The following is a 19,420-nucleotide window of genomic DNA, read 5'->3' as shown; positions in this document are numbered from 1 at the left end:
ACATGTTTCCATTTGATATAAAATCAGGTATGAATTTGGCCTGGGTTAGTTATGCTAGTATAGGATAGTTTTCTTACCATACTCAGATAGCCTAATTGAAGATTTTTTTTTCTTTAAATGATGGTAAAATTCAATCAAATAACAGAAAGACTGGTAACACATTTTTGCTGCTGTAAATCATGAGTGACAGATTCTGCCGCTGTTCTTTGTTGAGTAGCATCTTTGGATTAAACACACGTTATAGCAAGGATAAGCAAACTTTTTACGGCAGGGCCCACATTTGATCCCGGCAGTTAGCACACCCCTCTGCCCCCCACCAGAAACACACCGGTGTAATGTAAGCCAAACCAATGGAAATTTTGGTTATGTTCCCATGAAAAAAAATTTGGGGCAGGTATGAGAAAATAAGTATGTATATTGTAAAAACTTTAATTGGTATATAAATGTGAATGCACATACATAAAAACAGTAACATATTTCAATATTTTTAATTAGATGGATGAGCCTGAGCCGCAGCAGCTGATCGTGCTGTGCACCACTTATGAAATTTCATGCCTGCACCCATTTTGCCCACCCCTGCGTTAGGGTGGAAAAGTGGTAGTATGCAAAGTAAGACACTTCAGTGTGATTAGGGCAGCAAAATCTCTGGCTATATCTACCTATGAATGTCACATAAGTGTCCAAGGATATGTATGGCTGATATTAGAAATATGTTGTTTCAAAGGCACTGTAAAATTTTGAGGTTACAATGCTGGAGTTGAACGAGAAGGTATATTGCATATTTTTCCTTTAAGAGACCTACTAAACTAGTTGCAGGCTAAAATTTGGCCAGGGTTTAAAATTATTAGTAAGTACAAACTCTTTAATTTTATGGAAATGTACTTGCATTATCCCTTGTGGTGATTCTTTGCAATATAAATTTTCATGTCCAGCAGCCACGTGACCAGAATTGTTGCCAGACATTCAAATATTCTGGATAGCAGAGAGGTAGACCTTGCAATGCATAACACTAAAGAAAAGCAAGATTAGATGTTAAGAAAAAAACAAATATGTCTGCAGAGTACTTTATTTAACAGCAACCATTGTATTGTACACGGTAAACGTTTATACTCATCCCTCGCTATACGAGCACAATTGGTTCCTAAATTTTTGCTCATAAGCAAAAGCTCTAAGAGGAACGCTAAATTCCTATTAAAATACTTGTAAAAGACTGTGATTGGTTCCAAGTGCTTGGAGTGGCAGCAGGTGGCACTGCTTTTGAAAAGTAAGTGAACCTGGGGTTGGGAGTAGGTTGAAGGCTGGGGGCAGTTTGGGGCCATGAGTGAGTGGGAGGGTGAGTTAAAACCTGTAGGCGGCTTGGGTGGAGGAGGTGGCAGCTTGTTCCTCCTGGCTGCACCAGAGGTACCTGGGGTGGGGTGCGGGGGGGTTGGAAAGGAACAGGATGGGGTGGGTGTTGGGAGCAGCCTGGGTGTGTGGTGTGGGGAGCTGTGGGCTGGGGAAATGCCATGGGGCTGCTGGACTCCTCCCCACTCCCCACCAGGGACCCAGTGGCTGGCGGGGAGCCAGCTGTGGGGCTGCTGACTTGTATGAGCGGGGGAAGTTCACTTGTCTAGTGAACATTGGTAGGTGTGTGTCTCCCTCGTTTTAACGAGTACTCGTAAGTAAAGTACTTGTTACATGAGGGATGAGCATAGTGTATTTACTGTATTTATTTGTATTTACTTTTATTATGCTGAACTTATGGAAAACGTAACTAAAATTTACTTATAGTTAAATTGTTGTTCGTTTTGTGTGTTCCGGATAATAAAATGTTGGATCTGAAAGAGTTTATTGTAGCTGTTCCTTTTGTGGAAGAAGTAATGAAACTTAAACTGCTTCTGAGGTTTTAATCAAGCTCCTCATATGCACTGTTCTCCAGATCCGGTCTTCAGGACTGGACATAAATGTACCCTCACCATAATATTATCTTACTGATTAAATCAGTGTTCTTTAAACTATCAGCTGATAATGAAATGGTAAAAAATTTCTATTGTGGGGGGTAGTAAACTTCAGTCTGCATTGCGAAAATTGAGGAAATAGTTCATTTGAAAAGAGGAATAGCGACAGCATTGACTGAAAAGTTATGCAAATTTTTTCAAACTGACTATTTGGCAATATTTATCTCAATTAGAGTGCATATAATGACTAGCTCAATGTTAATTTGACCCTAAGAATTACCTTTCAAAAAGTAAATTTAATTCTTACTCTCAAGCTCCATTATTGTTATTTCCATTTATTAGTAGTATTTATTTGATACTTATCACTATAGCTTAGGATACCTACCTTTCCAGAATGATTACCTTGTTTTTAAATACAAAGTATTGCACTGAAAAAATCTTAATTGGGCATGCTTTCCTTCTTCCTGTGGAATCCAGGATTTAAGTAGCTGAGAGAGACCGCATCTGATGAAGCGGGTCTTTGCCCACAAAAGCTTATGCTCCAAAATATCTGTTAGCCTATGAGGTGCCGCAGGACTTCTTGTTGTTTTTGAAGATACTGAGTAACTCTGCTACCTCTCTGATACTTGAGCAAAGAGATCTTAATTTGACAGATTTGGACTTATAACCATCTTAGCAAGTTATATAGGGGTGAGCTGATTGAGAGAGCTTCTCTAGCAGCGCCTGCAAACCTTTATAGCCATTGTGATCTTCACTAATACACACAGTCTCTCTTCATCCCACACCAGTTATCACCTAACAAGTCTCATATAAAGCCTGTATTTAATAATGAAAAATTGTTAGGAATCTAATGATATAGTGTTAATAAGTAGTATATAAATGGAATCTGTTAGTTTTCCACTCTTTCTCAAGTTATAGTTAATCTAATTTACAGTTTCTTTTTCCATAGGTCTCTGCATGGGGTGGCTATGTTTTCATCATCAACCTTATTCCACTGCATGTGTTTGTGCTGCTCTTGATGCAGAGATACAGTAGGAGGGTCTACATAGGTGAGCTGCCTGTCTAAAATCAATTATTTGAGAAGTGATTTCTGTTCCATTCTTACTAACATCTGTTCTGTTTGGCAGGCCTTAAGTGAAATTGACCTTAATATATTTTACACTAAATAGGAAGTTAAAAAATCCATATGAAGTAGTCTTATATTGGCTGTGGACTGTGTATCCATTAGCTTGCTTACAAAATTAAAAAAAAAAAAAAGGATGCTATATGTAGTTAATATTTCAAAACTCTCAAGTGTGTATTTCCTTGCTAGATTTTGTTCCCTTCCAAACTCCATGTGGGAAGGGGAAAATCACTGAGTTACATAGTACTTTTAGAGGCTTCATGTGTCTGTACTTCCTGTATCATTTAATTATGGCTTTATTAAAGCTATCCAGGAAAAAAAGTGAAAACCAATCTATTACAATATGCTGTGTCTCACAAGAGACAGCAGCATTCCACACAATTTGTACTTAAATAAAATCTTGGTTATTGCCCAGACTTTGAAAAAGCGACTAAAGTTTTTAGCTGCACAATTTAAGACTCCTGAAAAGATCCCAGTTTTCAATATTGAGCATCTCCTCTCTGAAAAGCAGGACCTTTAGTGTGGCTCAGACTGGCCGTAGAAAAGGAACAGAAATGGATGCACTGCCTTGTATGCAGGCTTCAGATAAACACCATTTTTCAGAGAAAATTCTCAGTTGAAGGTTTCTGAGGTCTCCCAAAAAATGGATAATTTTAGTTTAGCAGTAAATTTAAGATCTAAAGAACAGATGAGCATAAACATGAAGGGTAGAATGATCCCAGTGTGGGTGGGGTGGAGGGAGAGAAAGGAGAACTTCTGAGACTGTGGGGAAACAGCCAGCTCCAGGCTCAGAAGGAGTATCCTGGTAGTTCCTACTGCTATTCCTATGGAACTTCATTGCCCACTGAGTGCTGTGCTCCACATATGCCTTGTCTCTGTCCTACCCCAAGTGGCTGGTGCATTGATGCTCCCCACTGGATGCTGGTCACCTAGTCCTTTTCCAGTCTCCCCAGGAAAGGAAGGAGTGATTTGGACCAGGGAGTCATACCTGGTTCTCAGCAGCCAACATAATCTCATGCAATATCCTCAGTGGCCTCTAGCCCTTCTTCCAGGTCCTGCTCTTGTGGGTTTCTCTCCAGCTCTTTTGCCACTCATGTGCATAGAGGTGGAGCAAAGCTGGCTCCTGATCTCTGGGCGTGAAAAACATGGAGGGTTCGCAAAAATAGATTCATCCCTCCACTGCCACTGGTTTGGAGTCAGTCAAATCCAAAGGAATCCTTCAAAAGGCACTGGATTGAGAGGAGAACCTTGCCACCATTTTCAAGTATGTGTAACTAGTGTTTAGAGAGTATTTCATTGATTGGTTTGGCACTTATACAGGTTGAACCTCTCTAATCTGGAACTCTCATCTGGCAAACTTCATAATCCAGCATGATTTTAGTTAGCTGGACAACCATGTAGCATGGTTGTGGCCAAGTTTCCCACGGTCCTATAAAGTTTGTTTACAGCCACCAGTCCTAGCTCTCAGACTTCTGTGCTGTTGTTTAGCTGTAATTTACCCCTGAATGTTTTCTAAGAGCCCAGTAATCAGGGGAAGTGTTGATAATGTGCTAGAAAATATTGACCTTCCATCTAACTCTCTCATCTGGTACCAGTCAGGACCTGAGGGTGCCAGGTAAGAGAGCTTCAATCTGTTTTATGATTTTATGTAAATCATCTGACAGTAGTAACAAATTTATATGTATTGGTCTTAATGGGTGTTTTCATGGTTTGTCATTGAGCAATAAATATTAAAATTTTGATTTAAAATTTAGCTGGAGGATTGTAGGCTTGTCTGTTGCTTGGAGCAGGGGTTCTCCCTCCTGGCAATTTCTAGCACTCTGTGTGCTACCAGCATAAGAATCAATACATTTTAGTGATGAACTAAAAAAAGCGTGTCCTGTATATCTTGAATTTTTTATACTGCTATATTCATGGGTATAGCAAGATGGATTGATTTTAAATCAATCCAAGCAGGAAATCTTGATTTAGATAACTTATTCTCATTAGCTGCTATAATTTGATGGTACTTTTTGCTGATCAGGAAGATATGCTGTTTTTGCACATTAAGTTAAGCTTAACATATATTTATGTAGCTTTTTAATTTTTACATACTTAATTATATTAAAATGAGTCATTTGTCATTTTCTACTTACTAGATACCTTTTTTACACCTTGTTTGTGTCAAGGTACATTTGGATAAACCTTGGAATTCAGTTAAAATGCACAAAAACTGCATTTTAAATTTTTTTCATTGAATTGCATTAAATGGGCAAGATACATAAGGGAAGAAAATTAAATTTAAATACTAACTGATTTATTCAAGAAAGACAGTAACATTTGTTAGTGGATTGAACTCATTGTTTCTAGTCAGCAAATCTTTCACAATTTTTGAACTAGTGTGTGTGTGTGTGTATGTATGTATGTATATATATATATATCTTTCTCACCACATTTCTGCTCATAGATTTGAAGAGGAAAACCAGATTTTTTCCCCAAGTCTGTATCTGAGCTTTGTATAAAATCTAATCATTGAACAGTTGTTGAGTAAACTGAAATTAAAATATTCTCTCTGCACCTGCAGAAGAAGCTGCTACTATCAGAAGCTGGTTTAGCACTTCATCAAATTGATTCCATGTGCATTTATATATTCAGTGGTTTCCCTTTTTAAAACTTGAACTGAATCACCATCCATGTTCTGATTGAATATTTTTATTTTGTTTGAATGATTCATTAGATACGTTTATATTTTAAAAATGTATTTAATTTAAGTTATTAAAACAATCAATTTTCAGCTAACTTGGGGCATAGTCTCTTTATCTGCTGTAAAGCTGTCTAGTATTACTGTCTTCACCATGATCTAGAGTGTAATTTGTAAACTGACAATAGTTTTAGAAGAGAGTGTATTTTTAGAATTATATTCAGTTTAGTAAATTTATTGCATGTTTTTACTCAGTTCTGTTTCTCATCTGGTATCTTTGGCTTTGCAGCAATTAGCAAAACCGCTCGTCCCATTAACAAAATGAGAGAACTTTTTAAAATAGAGGTGATCTTTCTGGGTAGTTGTCTCTTTGCAACGTAGTTTTAAATGTTAAAACACTGAACGGTGTAAACTTCATTTAATTTGTAAAAATTCCTGGTAAGAAAAGTAATAAGAGAAAGTATTGATTCCTCCCTACTCCAAGTTTTATGTAATATCTCATTTTTCATGACAACATAATTTTAATGGGGCATTTTTTTCAGGATAAACAGCATTAGTTAAGGGCTGCATTTTTTGATCCATGTATATGCTGGTTTTGTGGTTAATTGCTAAAAATGATTGGAAACGTTTGCATTATAGTATTAGAAGCTTTCATTTGGCCACACCTTTTACTTTTCAGCTTAGGCTACTGGTGTCATGATTAAAAAATGTACAGATTTGTGAATAGAATAACTAATGACGTCTTTTTAGAGTATTGCGTGTATGCCATTAGAAATGAGAATTGTCATTTGTATTTCAGATGTGAAATTTTTTTCTATAGTTTTTTTTCACATCTTTTTCATAAAGGAAGTTGTTGTATTACAAATGTAAATGTTTTAGTAGAAGGCTGGCATACTGTATGTAGTGGGAGGTCACCAAAGATGCTGAGGCAGGAGGAGAAAAAGACCTGTTGGGTAGTGCCGTAAATCTTGGGTTCACATAGCTATAGCACGCGAGCTGTACCAGTCTAAACGCCCTGTACACATATGTCTGGACTGAAGAACTCCTCCATTGACCTAGAAACCGTGTGACCTAGGGAGGTGGAACTTACTGCAGTAACAGGATAGTGCTCTGCATTTTGCATGTATGCTAAATTTCTGCACCATCAGCACTATGGTACCATAATATAGATATGGCCAAAGCTAAGAATCTAACTACAATAATCCCAAGATTTACGCGGAGGTGGCATCCTGGGCAACCTCCCTGGAAATCAAATTGTGTAAATTGGGTGGGGAGAGGTTGGGGAGATCCCTGGAATTCTCCAGTGCTCTGCTGCCATTCCAGCTGCCCACTTGCCGTGGCTGTGAGAAGGGGTGCAGCTGCCGGCTCCAGCTGCTGGCTTCCCCAGCTCAGAGAAGTGGGCCGGGGGGGGGGGCCGCCACGCTGTTAGCCAATGGTCAAGTGAGATACCAACTATGCCCTTGTTTTCGTCCGAGATTTCAACTGCTAGGACAGAGTCCCTTTGCAGTGGGCAGCCCGGGCAGGCTGACGGATGCCCCAGGGTCCTAAACACCCGAGTCTTTTACTGCTAGAACAGAGTTCCTTCGCAGTGGGCAGCCAGGGTTGGCTGACGGGTGCCCCAAGGTTGCACTGAGAGCCTCCTGCACCCGAGACTTCAACTGCTAGGATAAAATCCCTTCTCAGCGGGCAGCCAGGGTTGGCTGACGGGTGCCCCAAGAGCCTGCTCCGTGGAGGGAGCACGACTCAACGCTTGGCTCTCAGCACGTTTCACCGGTGACCAGGTTGTTACAGCTGAAAAGCAGCTGGGCTCTTTGTTTTGTGTTTTGGTTTCCACAGTAACAGGAGGAGTCAGGTTACCACTTAATCAATTACTTTGTTTATTTAACTAACGAGTTAAGCTTTTGGGGTTGCAAGGTTTATACTTTGATTACAAGTAGCTAGCACACACTTTAATTCATAGATCTGTACTTGTTAAATGCGCACAAAAGCAAGAGGTAAAATACCTAGCAGGTCTTATTCTCACCCCTGCATTACCAATGTGACGTGGCCAGAGTCTTCTCTCAATCCCTTGGGAAGAAGTCGTCTTCCCTTTTTTCGAGGAAGCGGGCGTCCCCTGGGACCTCGGGAAACAATAACCCTCCTGTCCAGCAGGCAAAGGTAATTGGAGCTCAAAAAGGGGTCTGCCAGACCCTCCTCTTATACCTCTTGGGTCACGTACGCTGCTTCCTTATCTAAAAGGGCGCCAATTGAATTAAATCGTCCCGTGATGCTGGTTCTCATGGGGAGTTCAAGGGCTTAGTTAGCACCTGTGAAGTAGAGTTAATTTAACAATTTAGGGCATTTTTTCTTAAGGGGCCGAAGATTTCTCTGTCTGGGACCAAGTGGGCGTATTAATCACCAGTATCACCGGTACCAGTCAAGGGCAGCCTGAGGCCCTGGCGGTCTGTTAGTCTGTTGTTCTTTGTTGTCTGGTTTCGGCCCATTCAGGGTCAGTCTGGCTCTTGCTCCAGAGTATCAAAGACTCGTGCTAAGAGATAAGCACATCTGCACTCTCATGCACTCCAAGACAGGGCCGTTCCTTTTAACCCTTTCATGCCTGAAGCACCTAAGGAAAGCAAGATGGAGTATAGCAAAAGGTCGGGGGGGCGGGGGGGCTCTGTCTGGCTACACATACATCACCCAGCTTCTCCCAGCTGGGGGGCACACAGCTGCTTGTGGCTTTGTTTCTCCCAGCTGGGAGAAACTGCACAGGAAGCAGCTGTGTGCAAGCTGGGGAGGGGGTGGGGGGGCATGTTTTGATTTGCACTTAACTCGCATTAATGCAAGTTGAGCAAAAATCCAAAATCCTGGTTCTTGAGCATTGACTGTACGACTTTCAGTTCATTGCTGTTGTTTCCCAAAGGCCTGCCCGAAAAAGTACTTTAATAAGACTCCTTTTATAAGAAAATAAGAGTAATGCCACATCACTTCTTAGAAAAATATGATTTGCAGACTCTATAGGCAGGGGTTCTGTGTGCCTGCTCTGGCCAGTAGTCACCACCCCCACCGATCCTATTGGCTGGGAACAGAATTGTGGCAGGCAGGGTTAACCCTGCTGCATTGCCAACCTGGAGCCATTGAGGTAAGACTTGCCAAGCCTGAGTCTGCACACCCTCCTAGGCCCTTGTCCACTTCAGCCATGTGCCTATGGCCCACCATACAATACCATACATACAATTTTACTAGAAGATGTGGCCGTTGGGCAAGAAAGCCATGCCCATCCCTGATCTAGCTGTATACCTCTACCATGCTTTCCAAGTCTCCAGTCCAGTGGTTGAGATGCCATGGTGGCACCTGTCCTTTGCCATCCCAAGATCGCCATTGGCTATGGGTCAGGGAGGGAAGATGAAAGTCTGATCTGTTGATCTTTTAAAAATGCTTTACTTGCCTAGAGAGATCCAAGGTAACCCTATTACACAAGAAGATTGGTAGGTATACATTTTAAATACTTGTAGCTGTGTAGGGCATAAGCATAATGAGAAGGTGTCTAATCTTGCAATTTTAATATATAAATTATGTATTTAAGATCCCAGAGTTTATAGGGTTCATGTGTATCTGGATCAAACCATGACTTTGGTATAGGGAAGTAACTGTCACTTCCAGATTAAACAAGAGTATGTAGTGTCTCCATTCTGGAACTCAAAGATTAAATAAAGTTAGAATTAAAAATTGGGTGTGGGATCCTCAGAGCATAAAGGGACTTGTAGGAATTTAATAGTATGAACTAAACCAGTGGTGTCCAAAATAGAATTCAGCAATCACCACAGCCATCCCCCACAGACCCAGCCAGGAACCCTACCCCAAACCCTGCAACCAGGTGCACACCCTCACACACACACACACCCATGCAAGCTTCTGGTGACTCACCAGAGCTGTTGTACTTCCCCGAGCCACCGCATGAGGAACTGCCTCCACTGCCGCCGCCATGTGCTTGTCCCACCAAGTGGTGTGTGCGTGCACAGAGGACGCTCTGCATGTGTGGCTTTACCAAGCTGCTTCACTGCATCGCGCTGTCCAGTTCGCCACATAAAACAAACGGACAGCAGAAGCTGGACACCACAGAAGTAAAGTATCAAACTAGAATATGATAAACTGTGTGTTGGATTTTTCCTTTCTCTTTCTAGAATTCTTATGCACTTCTGGGAAACTGAGAATCTGACTGCGATGGTCACACTTTTTTTGCCCATTCCAATTTTTTTTTTTTTTTTTTTTGGTGAGGGAGCTACTGGGGAGATAAACAAAATGGGAGAAAAACAATTACACAGAAAATGTAACAGTATAGGAGCAGGCTTAAAAATTATACTGTTTATATTGAGTTAAACACACAAATATAAAATGCACTGATGAGCATCAGTTACTTTTGTTCCACAGGATGGCAGCGTTGCTACAATTTTCATGGAATAATGAATGATTTATCACAGTTCCTTGAAAATTGAGCATTAAAGGGAAAAAAATATATTCCCTTGATCTAGCAGATAGTAGCCAGGCCAACAGCTCAAAAACATGCTTATAGGAAGCCACTAGAAATAAAAGGTTGTTAAGTAATCTTGATTTTTGCATCTGGTTCTTGTAGCTAATTTTCTGTCCAGTGCGTTGTATAGTGAGAAATCAGTTCATGAGCAGGACTCTTAGGAGCTACTGAAATACTGGTATTAAATGTAGGACCTGATCCTGCTGTGAGCTGTACATGGCTGAAACCTCATTTAACTCAGTAGAGCTTTGTGTTGGCTTAGAAATCTGTCCTTGCTGAGCTTATTGCAGTATTGGGACTGTAGCAATAGCAAAGAACATGATTCAGAATATTGTGGAAGTGATGGGCAGAGTGCTGCCCCCAAGTTGTCAGACTTTAAATTTCATGTCATTTCTTCTCCTATCTTGAAAATTTCACAGAAACTTCAATTTACTGCCAACCACCCAGATAATACAAAGAGTGTTTCTAATCAAAAATTACTTCAGGAACATCTAGAGAATTGAAGCCAGGGTTGAAGCAGCAAATTGCATTGGAGAACCCCTTGATGCAGAATAAAGTTAGCAACCCATATTGGAGAGCAATGCATATGGAACATTCTCTGACCAGCTAGGTGGCTGTTATTTCACCATTTTCCCTTAAGGTGCCAATTTCCAAGTTTCAGAACCAGGAGACATAGCTTTCTACTAAGACAAAGAAGAGAGTAGGAACTGAACTTTCACGAGCATTTATTTCCAGTTTTGATTATCAACAATAGAGGTGTTCCAGAATGTATTTAAAGGTCTGTACACTTGAAGGTGGGGGAAGCAAGGTGGGCTAAAAGTGACAGTTATGACAAGAACTTCATGATGAGCATAGCTGAAACTTAAGGTGAAGTCTCACAGATGGAATGTTTATGCTATGGGTTCTGTCTTATGAGAGATAGAAAAGGAAGAAGGCAGAGCAAAAGAATGTCGCAAGGATTTGACAAGCCAATGAGGTACAAGCGTGTATTGAAGACTGTAGTGACAGAATACTTCAGGTTAGGACACATGTAGGGTGACCGTATCTCCCATGCCACATTCGGGATGGGGGGTGAGCGCTTCCCCACCCCCATGCCTGAGGATCTGGGGAGTGGCCGGGATGGAGAAGCCGGTTCACTTCCTCTGCCTCTTCCCCAAGCCTTGCGGAAGCAGCCAGGATGGAGAGGCCAGGTTGCTCCCTCTGCCCCTTCCCTGAGCTTTGGGGAAGTGGCCAGGCTGGAGCAGCTGGTGCGCTCCCTCACCCCCGAGCCTCGGGGAAGGGGAAAGTAGCTAAGCTGCTGGCTGCCTCTGTTCTGGAGAGCATGTACTGATGTACAGTATATGCTCTCTGGCAGGCAGCTGCACCTGCACAGCAAATACAGGACAATTAGTCCATTTTATAAAATAAGTTGAGACACCTTTTTGGCGTGCCAAATGCGGGACCGTCCCATTGAAAACAGGACAGATGGTCACCTTGGACATATGAGGAAAAATTAATGCATCTCCTGTAAATCTGATCTGCAGAAAAATTCCTGGACAGGTTATTATGAAATTGGAAATGACTGAAGATATATAGTATGGGGCCTTTAACTGCTCTGGTATAAGGGAACATAGTGAAATTTGACTTTTAAGTTAGAGGACAGTATTATGCTTCAAAAATGCATCCAAAAGGGCATTTATCCATGGCCTAACTTATCAGGTGCAGCGCAAGAAAATTACATGTTAAACAACTATTAAATTACCCGAATGGTGATGATTGAAAAGTCTTAGAGAATGCAACAGGAACTAGGGTCCCAGAAAAAGTTAATCTGGTAAGTATATTTTTGAAAGAAAAAGCAATTAACTCATTACGGCTACGTCTACACGTGCAGCCAACATCGAAATAGCTTATTTCGATGTTGCGACATCGAAATAGTCTATTTCGATGAATAACGTCTACACGTCCTCCAGGGCCAGCAACGTCGATGTTCAACTTCGACGTTGCTCAGCCCAACATCGAAATAGGCGCAGCGAGGGAACGTCTACACGTCAAAGTAGCACACATCGAAATAGGGATGCCAGGCACAGCTGCAGACAGGGTCACAGGGCGGACTCAACAGCAAGCCGCTCCCTTAAAGGGCCCCTCCCAGACACAGTTGCACTGAACAACACAAGATACACAGAGCTGACAACTGGTTGCAGACCCTGTGCCTGCAGCATAGATCCCCAGCTGCCGCAGAAGCAGCCAAAAGCCCTGGGCTAAGGGCTGCTGCCCACGGTGACCATAGAGCCCCGCAGGGGCTGGAGAGAGAGCATCTCTCAACCCCCCAGCTGATGGCCGCCATGGAGGACCCAGCAATTTCGACGTTGCGGGACGCGGATCGTCTACACGGTCCTTACTTCGATGTTGAACGTCGAAGTAGGGTGCTATTCCTATCTCCTCATGAGGTTAGCGACTTCGACGTCTCACCACCTAACGTCGAAGTTGGTGCCGCTACTTCGAAGTAGCGTGCACGTGTAGACGCAGCTTACATGTGACTTCCATTAAATGGGTCAATGAAAGAAGAAATACAGAAAAAATGTATCTACAATAGTGCCTTGAGTTAGGCAAGGGTTGCATTCCCATGCATCCTCGCATAACTCGAATTTCATGTACGTTGGGGGCTTTTTTCCTTGGCAGAACACTCGTTCTGCAGGCAGGGAAACAGCAGGAGTACCTGGAGCTCCTTTTGAAAGGTAAGTCCTGGTGTTTGGGGGTAGGAGGGGCAGTTGGGGATGGTTAAGCCTAGTGGTGGGTTGGAACTGTGGGAGGGAGACAGAGTTAAGCCAGGGGTGGGTTAGGGCTGCGGAGTGGGGGAGAGGGCAGGGATGGAGTTCAGCTGGAGCCATGCCAGTGGGGACGGGAATGTTGAGCCAGAGATCTGCCAGGGTGGTGAGATGGGCCATGGGAGGTTTGAACTGGGGCCACCTGGGGAGGGGCGTTGAACCAGGGTTGGGGGGTTGAACTGGAGCCACTTGTGGGGGGTTGGAACCAGAGCAGGGAGTTGAGCTGGGCCAGGTGCATTGAACTGGGACTGGGGGGAGTAGGATTTAGAGTTGTGCTTAACTCACGTTAATGTGAGTTAAGCACAACTTGAAATCACACATTTTGAGGGTTTACTGTATTATGTAACTGAAGTAGTGCATGTACTAGAAAAGGCAGAAATAGACAAGGGTACCTTGAGGACTAGAAATTTTGACACGTAACAAATGCATAATAAATTGGCTCCGAGGTTCTAATCTCTGCAATTTTTCTGCTGCATATCTAGAGGCATTGCTACCATAGGTAAAGGAAATGAGCCCTATGGTCCATTTTCATATGACTCTGGTGGGATTGTACTTTTAGAGTGCTGTGCTCAGTTATGGACACTTTAATAGTGAAATATGTTCAGTTACTTTGGGAAGGGCAGGGAGAATTAATTTAGGGAAAAAAGAATGATTTGTAAGCAGTTCGTACTTACCTACTTCTGGAGATACACGTATGTAGGTCTGCAAAGCACCTTGAGAAGTCATCTTGTCCAGTTTCCTGTACTCATGGCAGGACTGTGTAATAATTAGACCATTCCTGACAGGTGTTTGTTTATATTGTTCTTAAAAACCTCCTGTGGCAGAGATTCACCAGCCTCCCAAGGCTCCAGTGCTTAACTACCGGACAGTTGGGAAGTTTTTCTTAATGTCCAGCCTAAATTACCCTTGATGCAGTTTAAGCCCATTATTTCTTGTCCTATTTCCACATGTTAACAAGAACAATTGTTTGCTCTTTCTCCTTATAACAGCTTTTCATGTATTTAAAAACTATCATGTCCCTTGTTAGGTACAATGTATCTTGAGTGTTTTTTACCCTATATTACAAATGTGTATTTTCAGTCTTACCTGTTTCTTAATGTAGTTTTTGCCAAGTGTTTTAGCTATTGTTTTCAGGTAAATGGGGTTTTAACCGCTTTTTATTCTCTGCTACGTTTGATGTTTCATCTTTGACAATGATATTTCTTTGTATCAATGGAGCATCTAGAGAGCCCAGCTAAAATTGAGGCCCTGTTGTGCTAATTGTTCTACAATTGCATATATTTTTTTCTGTAAATTTTAGGCTGCTATAAACTAAAAATAGCTCTATGATCCTGCTTTTTAATATTGCAGTAGGTTCATAGCATCTACAGTGAATGCCATATTCTAGGATCATGAAATCTATAATCCTTTCACATTCCAGTAGGCTCTTAAAAGCAGGAGCTTAGTCCTACTTAGAAATTGTCATACCACATCTGGCCTGTAATACAGCTATTTCAGAGTTACTGCTCTGACGTTGGCCAGTACTATATGCTACATGGAAACATGTAAGAAGCCTTATTATAGTGAACAGTGATGAAGTAACTGGCTCATAATTTCTCCCAAATCTCTTCAGTCAGTAGTTGGCTCACATCCTGAAGCATGATGTCATGAATTCCCTTCATATATAATTTTACTTTGGATGTTTTTGCCCATGCAAGTGCTAATTTCCCCCACCCCCATCCTACTGAATTCTGAACTTCCAGTACGTCATAATTTAATGAGTTTCAAAGCTAATAAACAGTGCACCTGCATGAGGTGTGGGGGTGTCGTGCTCTTTTTTGGTTACATTTCAAGTTACTTGAATGTCCCTTGCTCTTGTAGTAAGAGAGGGGCAAATGTATATGCTGATTTACATTAAATGTGCCATTCATTTTTATATGTACTTAATTTGTCCCCTTTATTCCATTCTCTTCATGTGGAATGCATCTTCTGTTGCTTCTAATGCCACTTACCCTGCAGATAGCAGTTCTTTGTTGCAGGCAGGGCAGACAAGAAGAAAATTATAGCATATTTTGGGTAGATGAACTGTTAATTTAATTTACCTCTCATACTAAAGGATTAAAATTCACTCTGACTTTCCTCCTTTGCAGAAACACAATGATGCAATTGGTAACAGTGGTCTCCTTGTTTTTTCCTTAACCATTGTTAACCAATGTTTGTTGTTTCTGTTGTGAAATTTGCTAATATATCTTCAGGGTAAATACAAAAAAAAATCTTTAGCATGTAATATAAATCCAATACTGCAGATACCTTAATGCTGTAGTTGAACTATATTATATGACTTTACAGATGGGAATAAAGGGAAAACTGAAATTATTTTTGAGATGTATTGAGGGCTTTTGGATGTGCTGTATAGTAATTCAGACTCTTCCCCTTTTCTCTTCTATAGCATATAGCACTTTCTACATTGTGGGCCTAATATTATCCATGCAGATACCTTTTGTGGGCTTTCAGCCAATTAGAACAAGTGAGCACATGGCAGCTGCAGGTAGGAAAACTAAAAATCCTTTAATATCTCCAAAACATTTCATGCATCAACAAATACCATAAATTTGTAGTAGAAAAGTTTAACTGTCTTGTACTATGTATGACATTAAGAAGAAATAAGGATGAGATATGTTCCAGTTTAGTACATAGCAAGGAGATGCCTTTTTAATAGTTTAAATTATGTTCTATTGTGTGTGAGTTAATTGAATTAGATCATTTCTCAATCTGACAGTTGTGTTTACTACTAGATCAAGTGCAATTTAGAATGTAATGTGGCTTTTAAGCATCGAGCAGTGATGCATTTGGAGTGTTTGGCAGGTGGGATATTTCTCCTGAATAGAACTTATAAATTTAAAAATTTTTATTCTGAAGTAGTGCGATCCAGTCTAGGTGAGGGAATTTTACATTTTCGTATTCATAGTTTAAATTTTTCATTCAGCTCCTCTTGTATGAAAATTTTCTTTCATTTGTCTCAAGATACAGACCACCTAGGATTCTGATTTCAGGAGACCAGAGTTAGCTGTGCCACTGCAAGGTCTCCCACATAGTTTCTCTGTGTTGATAGGAGAGCATTTCCTACCAACATAGCAGCACTTTTGTCCATAAAGCTTGTCAGTCTGGGGTGTGATCTTTTTTTGCCATCCTGACCATTTTTTTTTTAAACTGATAAAAGTATTAATGTAGACATAGCTGTGGAATCCTTTGACCAAGGCTATTACTTGCTCTCCTGGAGAATTTAAACAAGAATATTCCTCTTTCTTTAACCAGGTGTTTTTGCACTGCTGCAAGCGTATGCCTTTTTACAGTATTTGAGAGACAGACTAACGAAGCAAGAATTCCAGACCTTGTTCTTCTTGGGTGTGTCACTAGCTGCTGGTGTTGTATTCCTGAGTGTCATCTATTTGACATATACAGGTAAGAGACCTCAGATGAGAACTGAGTGTGTACTTCAAAGAGAAGATAAAAGGTGATGAATCTTTTTTAAATTGGAGTGGGTAGGGGTAATTCTTGTCTGAGTAAAACTGAACAGCATGGCTTTGTCTACACTTGCATTCTTCTTTTGAAAGAGGCATGCAGATGAGGTGCAGATTTACATATCAGGTGCCTTATTTGCATAGTCTGCTTTCAAAAGAAGAAAAGGAGTGTAGAAGTGGCTCTTTCAAAAGAAAGCCCCATCTTCGAAGGAACCCTTCTTCCCATTTTTAATTAAAAATGGGAAGAAGGGTTCTTTTGAAGATGGATTTACTTTCGAAAGTGTTGCATCTATACTGTTTTTCTTTTGAAAGAAGACTATGCAAATGAGGTGCCTGGTATGTAAATTTGCATGTTTCAATTTTCCTCATTTGCATGCCTCTTTTGAAGAAGGAATGCTAGTGTAGACACAGCCTGTGTGAACAGGTGTTTCTTACTAGAGGCGTGCCACTGAACTGTGTGCCTCTCCTGTTTTTAAAAAAAAAAAAAAAAAGAAGAAGAAAGAAGGTTGTTCCAAGTTTGGGGTGGGACTCCTGTGCAGGATGTTTTGTGATGTGACCAAATGTCTGATATAGGCTAGGATAAGATCACCAAATTCACTTGTGACCTCAATCAGATTTGAACCTAAAATAGATAACTAAGGCCTAAAGAGACTATTAGCATGATGAAATTACAATTGATCAATGGAAGTCTGTTTAGACTATAGTGGGTGTTAGATATGTTGTCTTGCTTTTAATAGAAAAAGTTTTAATTCATCATTTCTGTTACACTTCTGGAAGATGTTAAATGAGGCGAGCAAGTACCTGCACTCTGTGAAGGCTGTGTGTTTTTCACTTCACATTGCACTGAAGATAGAAGTTCAGATTTGTATAAGGAAAGTCAAAATCTAGTTTTATACTGTGAATTATGCTTTGCCTTTGTAAACTATCTCAAGTAATGGAAAAGGAACAGATAAAAAAATCATTTTGGGGAAGAAAGAGTGGAAGAGAGGTGATGTACTGTATAGTTGAAAAATGAGGGTCCACTTGATAATGTCTGTCAGAACAGCGTGGTCCTCTGCTGGGCCCTACCCAAAAAATAAGATCCACTCACAAGTGATGCAGCTCACAATCTGTTGTACAGATCTTCAAAATATGGTCATGCAGACCTTCAGAGATCTTTGGGATTGACTCCCTCTCCTTGGAGTCCATATACTTATGGACTCTGATAGGTGCTTTGTGTTTGACTTCCACTAGGTTTGTTGAGCTCTGCTCCCATTTTGGGGGTGCCTGAGGTGCCCAGCTATGATCCTTGGGCATATCTTATTAATAGAGAGAGAGGGAGGTAGGCAGTGTCTCCCAAGCCTGCTTATTTAGGCTGAAATATTGTTGAATATCTGAGGTAGCACTCAGTGGCATGAATGTACAGTTGGGCATCTCTGATGCTATTTTTTCAGCTTCTACAAAGTCACGCATAGCATCTTTTAGACTCCATTTATGTTTTTGAGGCTCTGTCAGCAACCATAACTGCCAGTTACTTTTTAATTTTTTTCGGTAAGCGTTTAAATTCTGAAAAATATGGCAGCAAGTCCCTTATCATCCTGGTTTCACTGAACATATAAAAAACCTCAAGGATCTGTATCTTTGACCTTAAAAGCCAGCCTCACACTATTCTTTGAAATGCATTTTTCCTTAAGACTCAAAACCTCATTAGGGTAACCGCATTCTTGCTTCTGTGGTTGATTTTCGTATTGTTCTCTTGTAAAACTTCTGTGTGAGTTTATATTATAGTTTTAAAATGTTGTTGACTTTAGTGTTCAAAGTTATAGCAGCAATCTTTTTGTTTTGCTATTGAGATAAAAAGTTTAAAAAAAGAACAAATATAGATGTTATCAGATGCTTCCAAAACATGGACAGTTCCCACTTACCTCAGTGGAAATTTTTAGGCCAATATACAATAACAAAATTTGGCCTCTGGTGTTTGAAAGTAAAATGTTTAGAGTATTAGTTATAATAGAAAGTAGAAGAGATGTGCATGAGCTGTGGGGCCTAGATCTTAACATTCAAAGCATTCGGGAGTATTCAGTTTTGAAGTTTTGTTTCTAAATTGTATCTCTAAATTGCAGAGAGAAAAGGGGTATCTGTGGGAAGCTACAGTATATTTCAGTATAATAGTAAAACTAGATCATCTCTGTATATTAAATATTGAAAAGATAGGGTAACTATGTAAATATACTATTAAATAAAAGATGTGGTTAGGAGAAAATAACAGATTTACCCTCACCACTCCTGTTCTAGAATAAGAGATTAAAATTTCAAATTGGGTATGTTTAGTTGAAGTGCCGACTTGAGAGAACTTCTTGCTACTCTGTGCGTACATGGATTAAAAATATGATATTCTGTTTTTTAATGTTTCAGTTTAATACTTATCTGATTTCATTACATGAAATATTAAAACATGACGTGAAAGAAAAAATAAAATAGAACCTTTTAAAGTTCTTTTAACTTAGAGATTTACAGTATCCTTGGTTGTTTTTTGTAAAGTCGTGTTCAGAAAGGTTTATTGGAGGGTTCGAGTAGCTTTGCCTTCACTGTTACATGTAGATACTTCGGTGCTGGCATTACAGAAATCCAAATTTTAGGTGAAATTTTGGTGGTTTATGAACAGCAGTAATTTGCAAGTTTCAGTTTGAGATACTGAAAAAAAGAAAGTGTTTAGGTAATCTGTTCTGGTTTTATTTTGATTGGCTCCCTCCTCCATATACTGGAAATTGACTGCTTTATTTTTGGAAAATGTATCTTAACCCCCTGCTCCCACTTCTTGTTTACTTGTTGAGCCATGTAAGTGATGAAACACTATACTGTATAAGTTCAGTGTTAATTCATGCAA

General features: G+C 40.4%; 1 protein-coding gene across 1 annotated transcript in view; it reads left to right on the top strand.

Moving 5' to 3' along the window:
- Positions 1 to 19,420, top strand: part of STT3B (STT3 oligosaccharyltransferase complex catalytic subunit B) — a 94,049-nt gene that overhangs the window by 55,677 nt on the left and 18,952 nt on the right. The window contains exons 5-7 of the mRNA XM_074984397.1: positions 2,887 to 2,986; positions 15,483 to 15,581; positions 16,349 to 16,495. Of these exons, the coding sequence (XP_074840498.1) occupies positions 2,887 to 2,986; positions 15,483 to 15,581; positions 16,349 to 16,495 (346 nt within the window). The remainder of the gene's footprint in view (positions 1 to 2,886; positions 2,987 to 15,482; positions 15,582 to 16,348; positions 16,496 to 19,420) is intronic.

Source organism: Carettochelys insculpta, chromosome 2, assembly GCF_033958435.1.
Source record: "Carettochelys insculpta isolate YL-2023 chromosome 2, ASM3395843v1, whole genome shotgun sequence".
NCBI lineage: Eukaryota > Metazoa > Chordata > Testudines > Carettochelyidae > Carettochelys > Carettochelys insculpta.
This window is presented reverse-complemented; position numbering and strand designations above follow the sequence as displayed.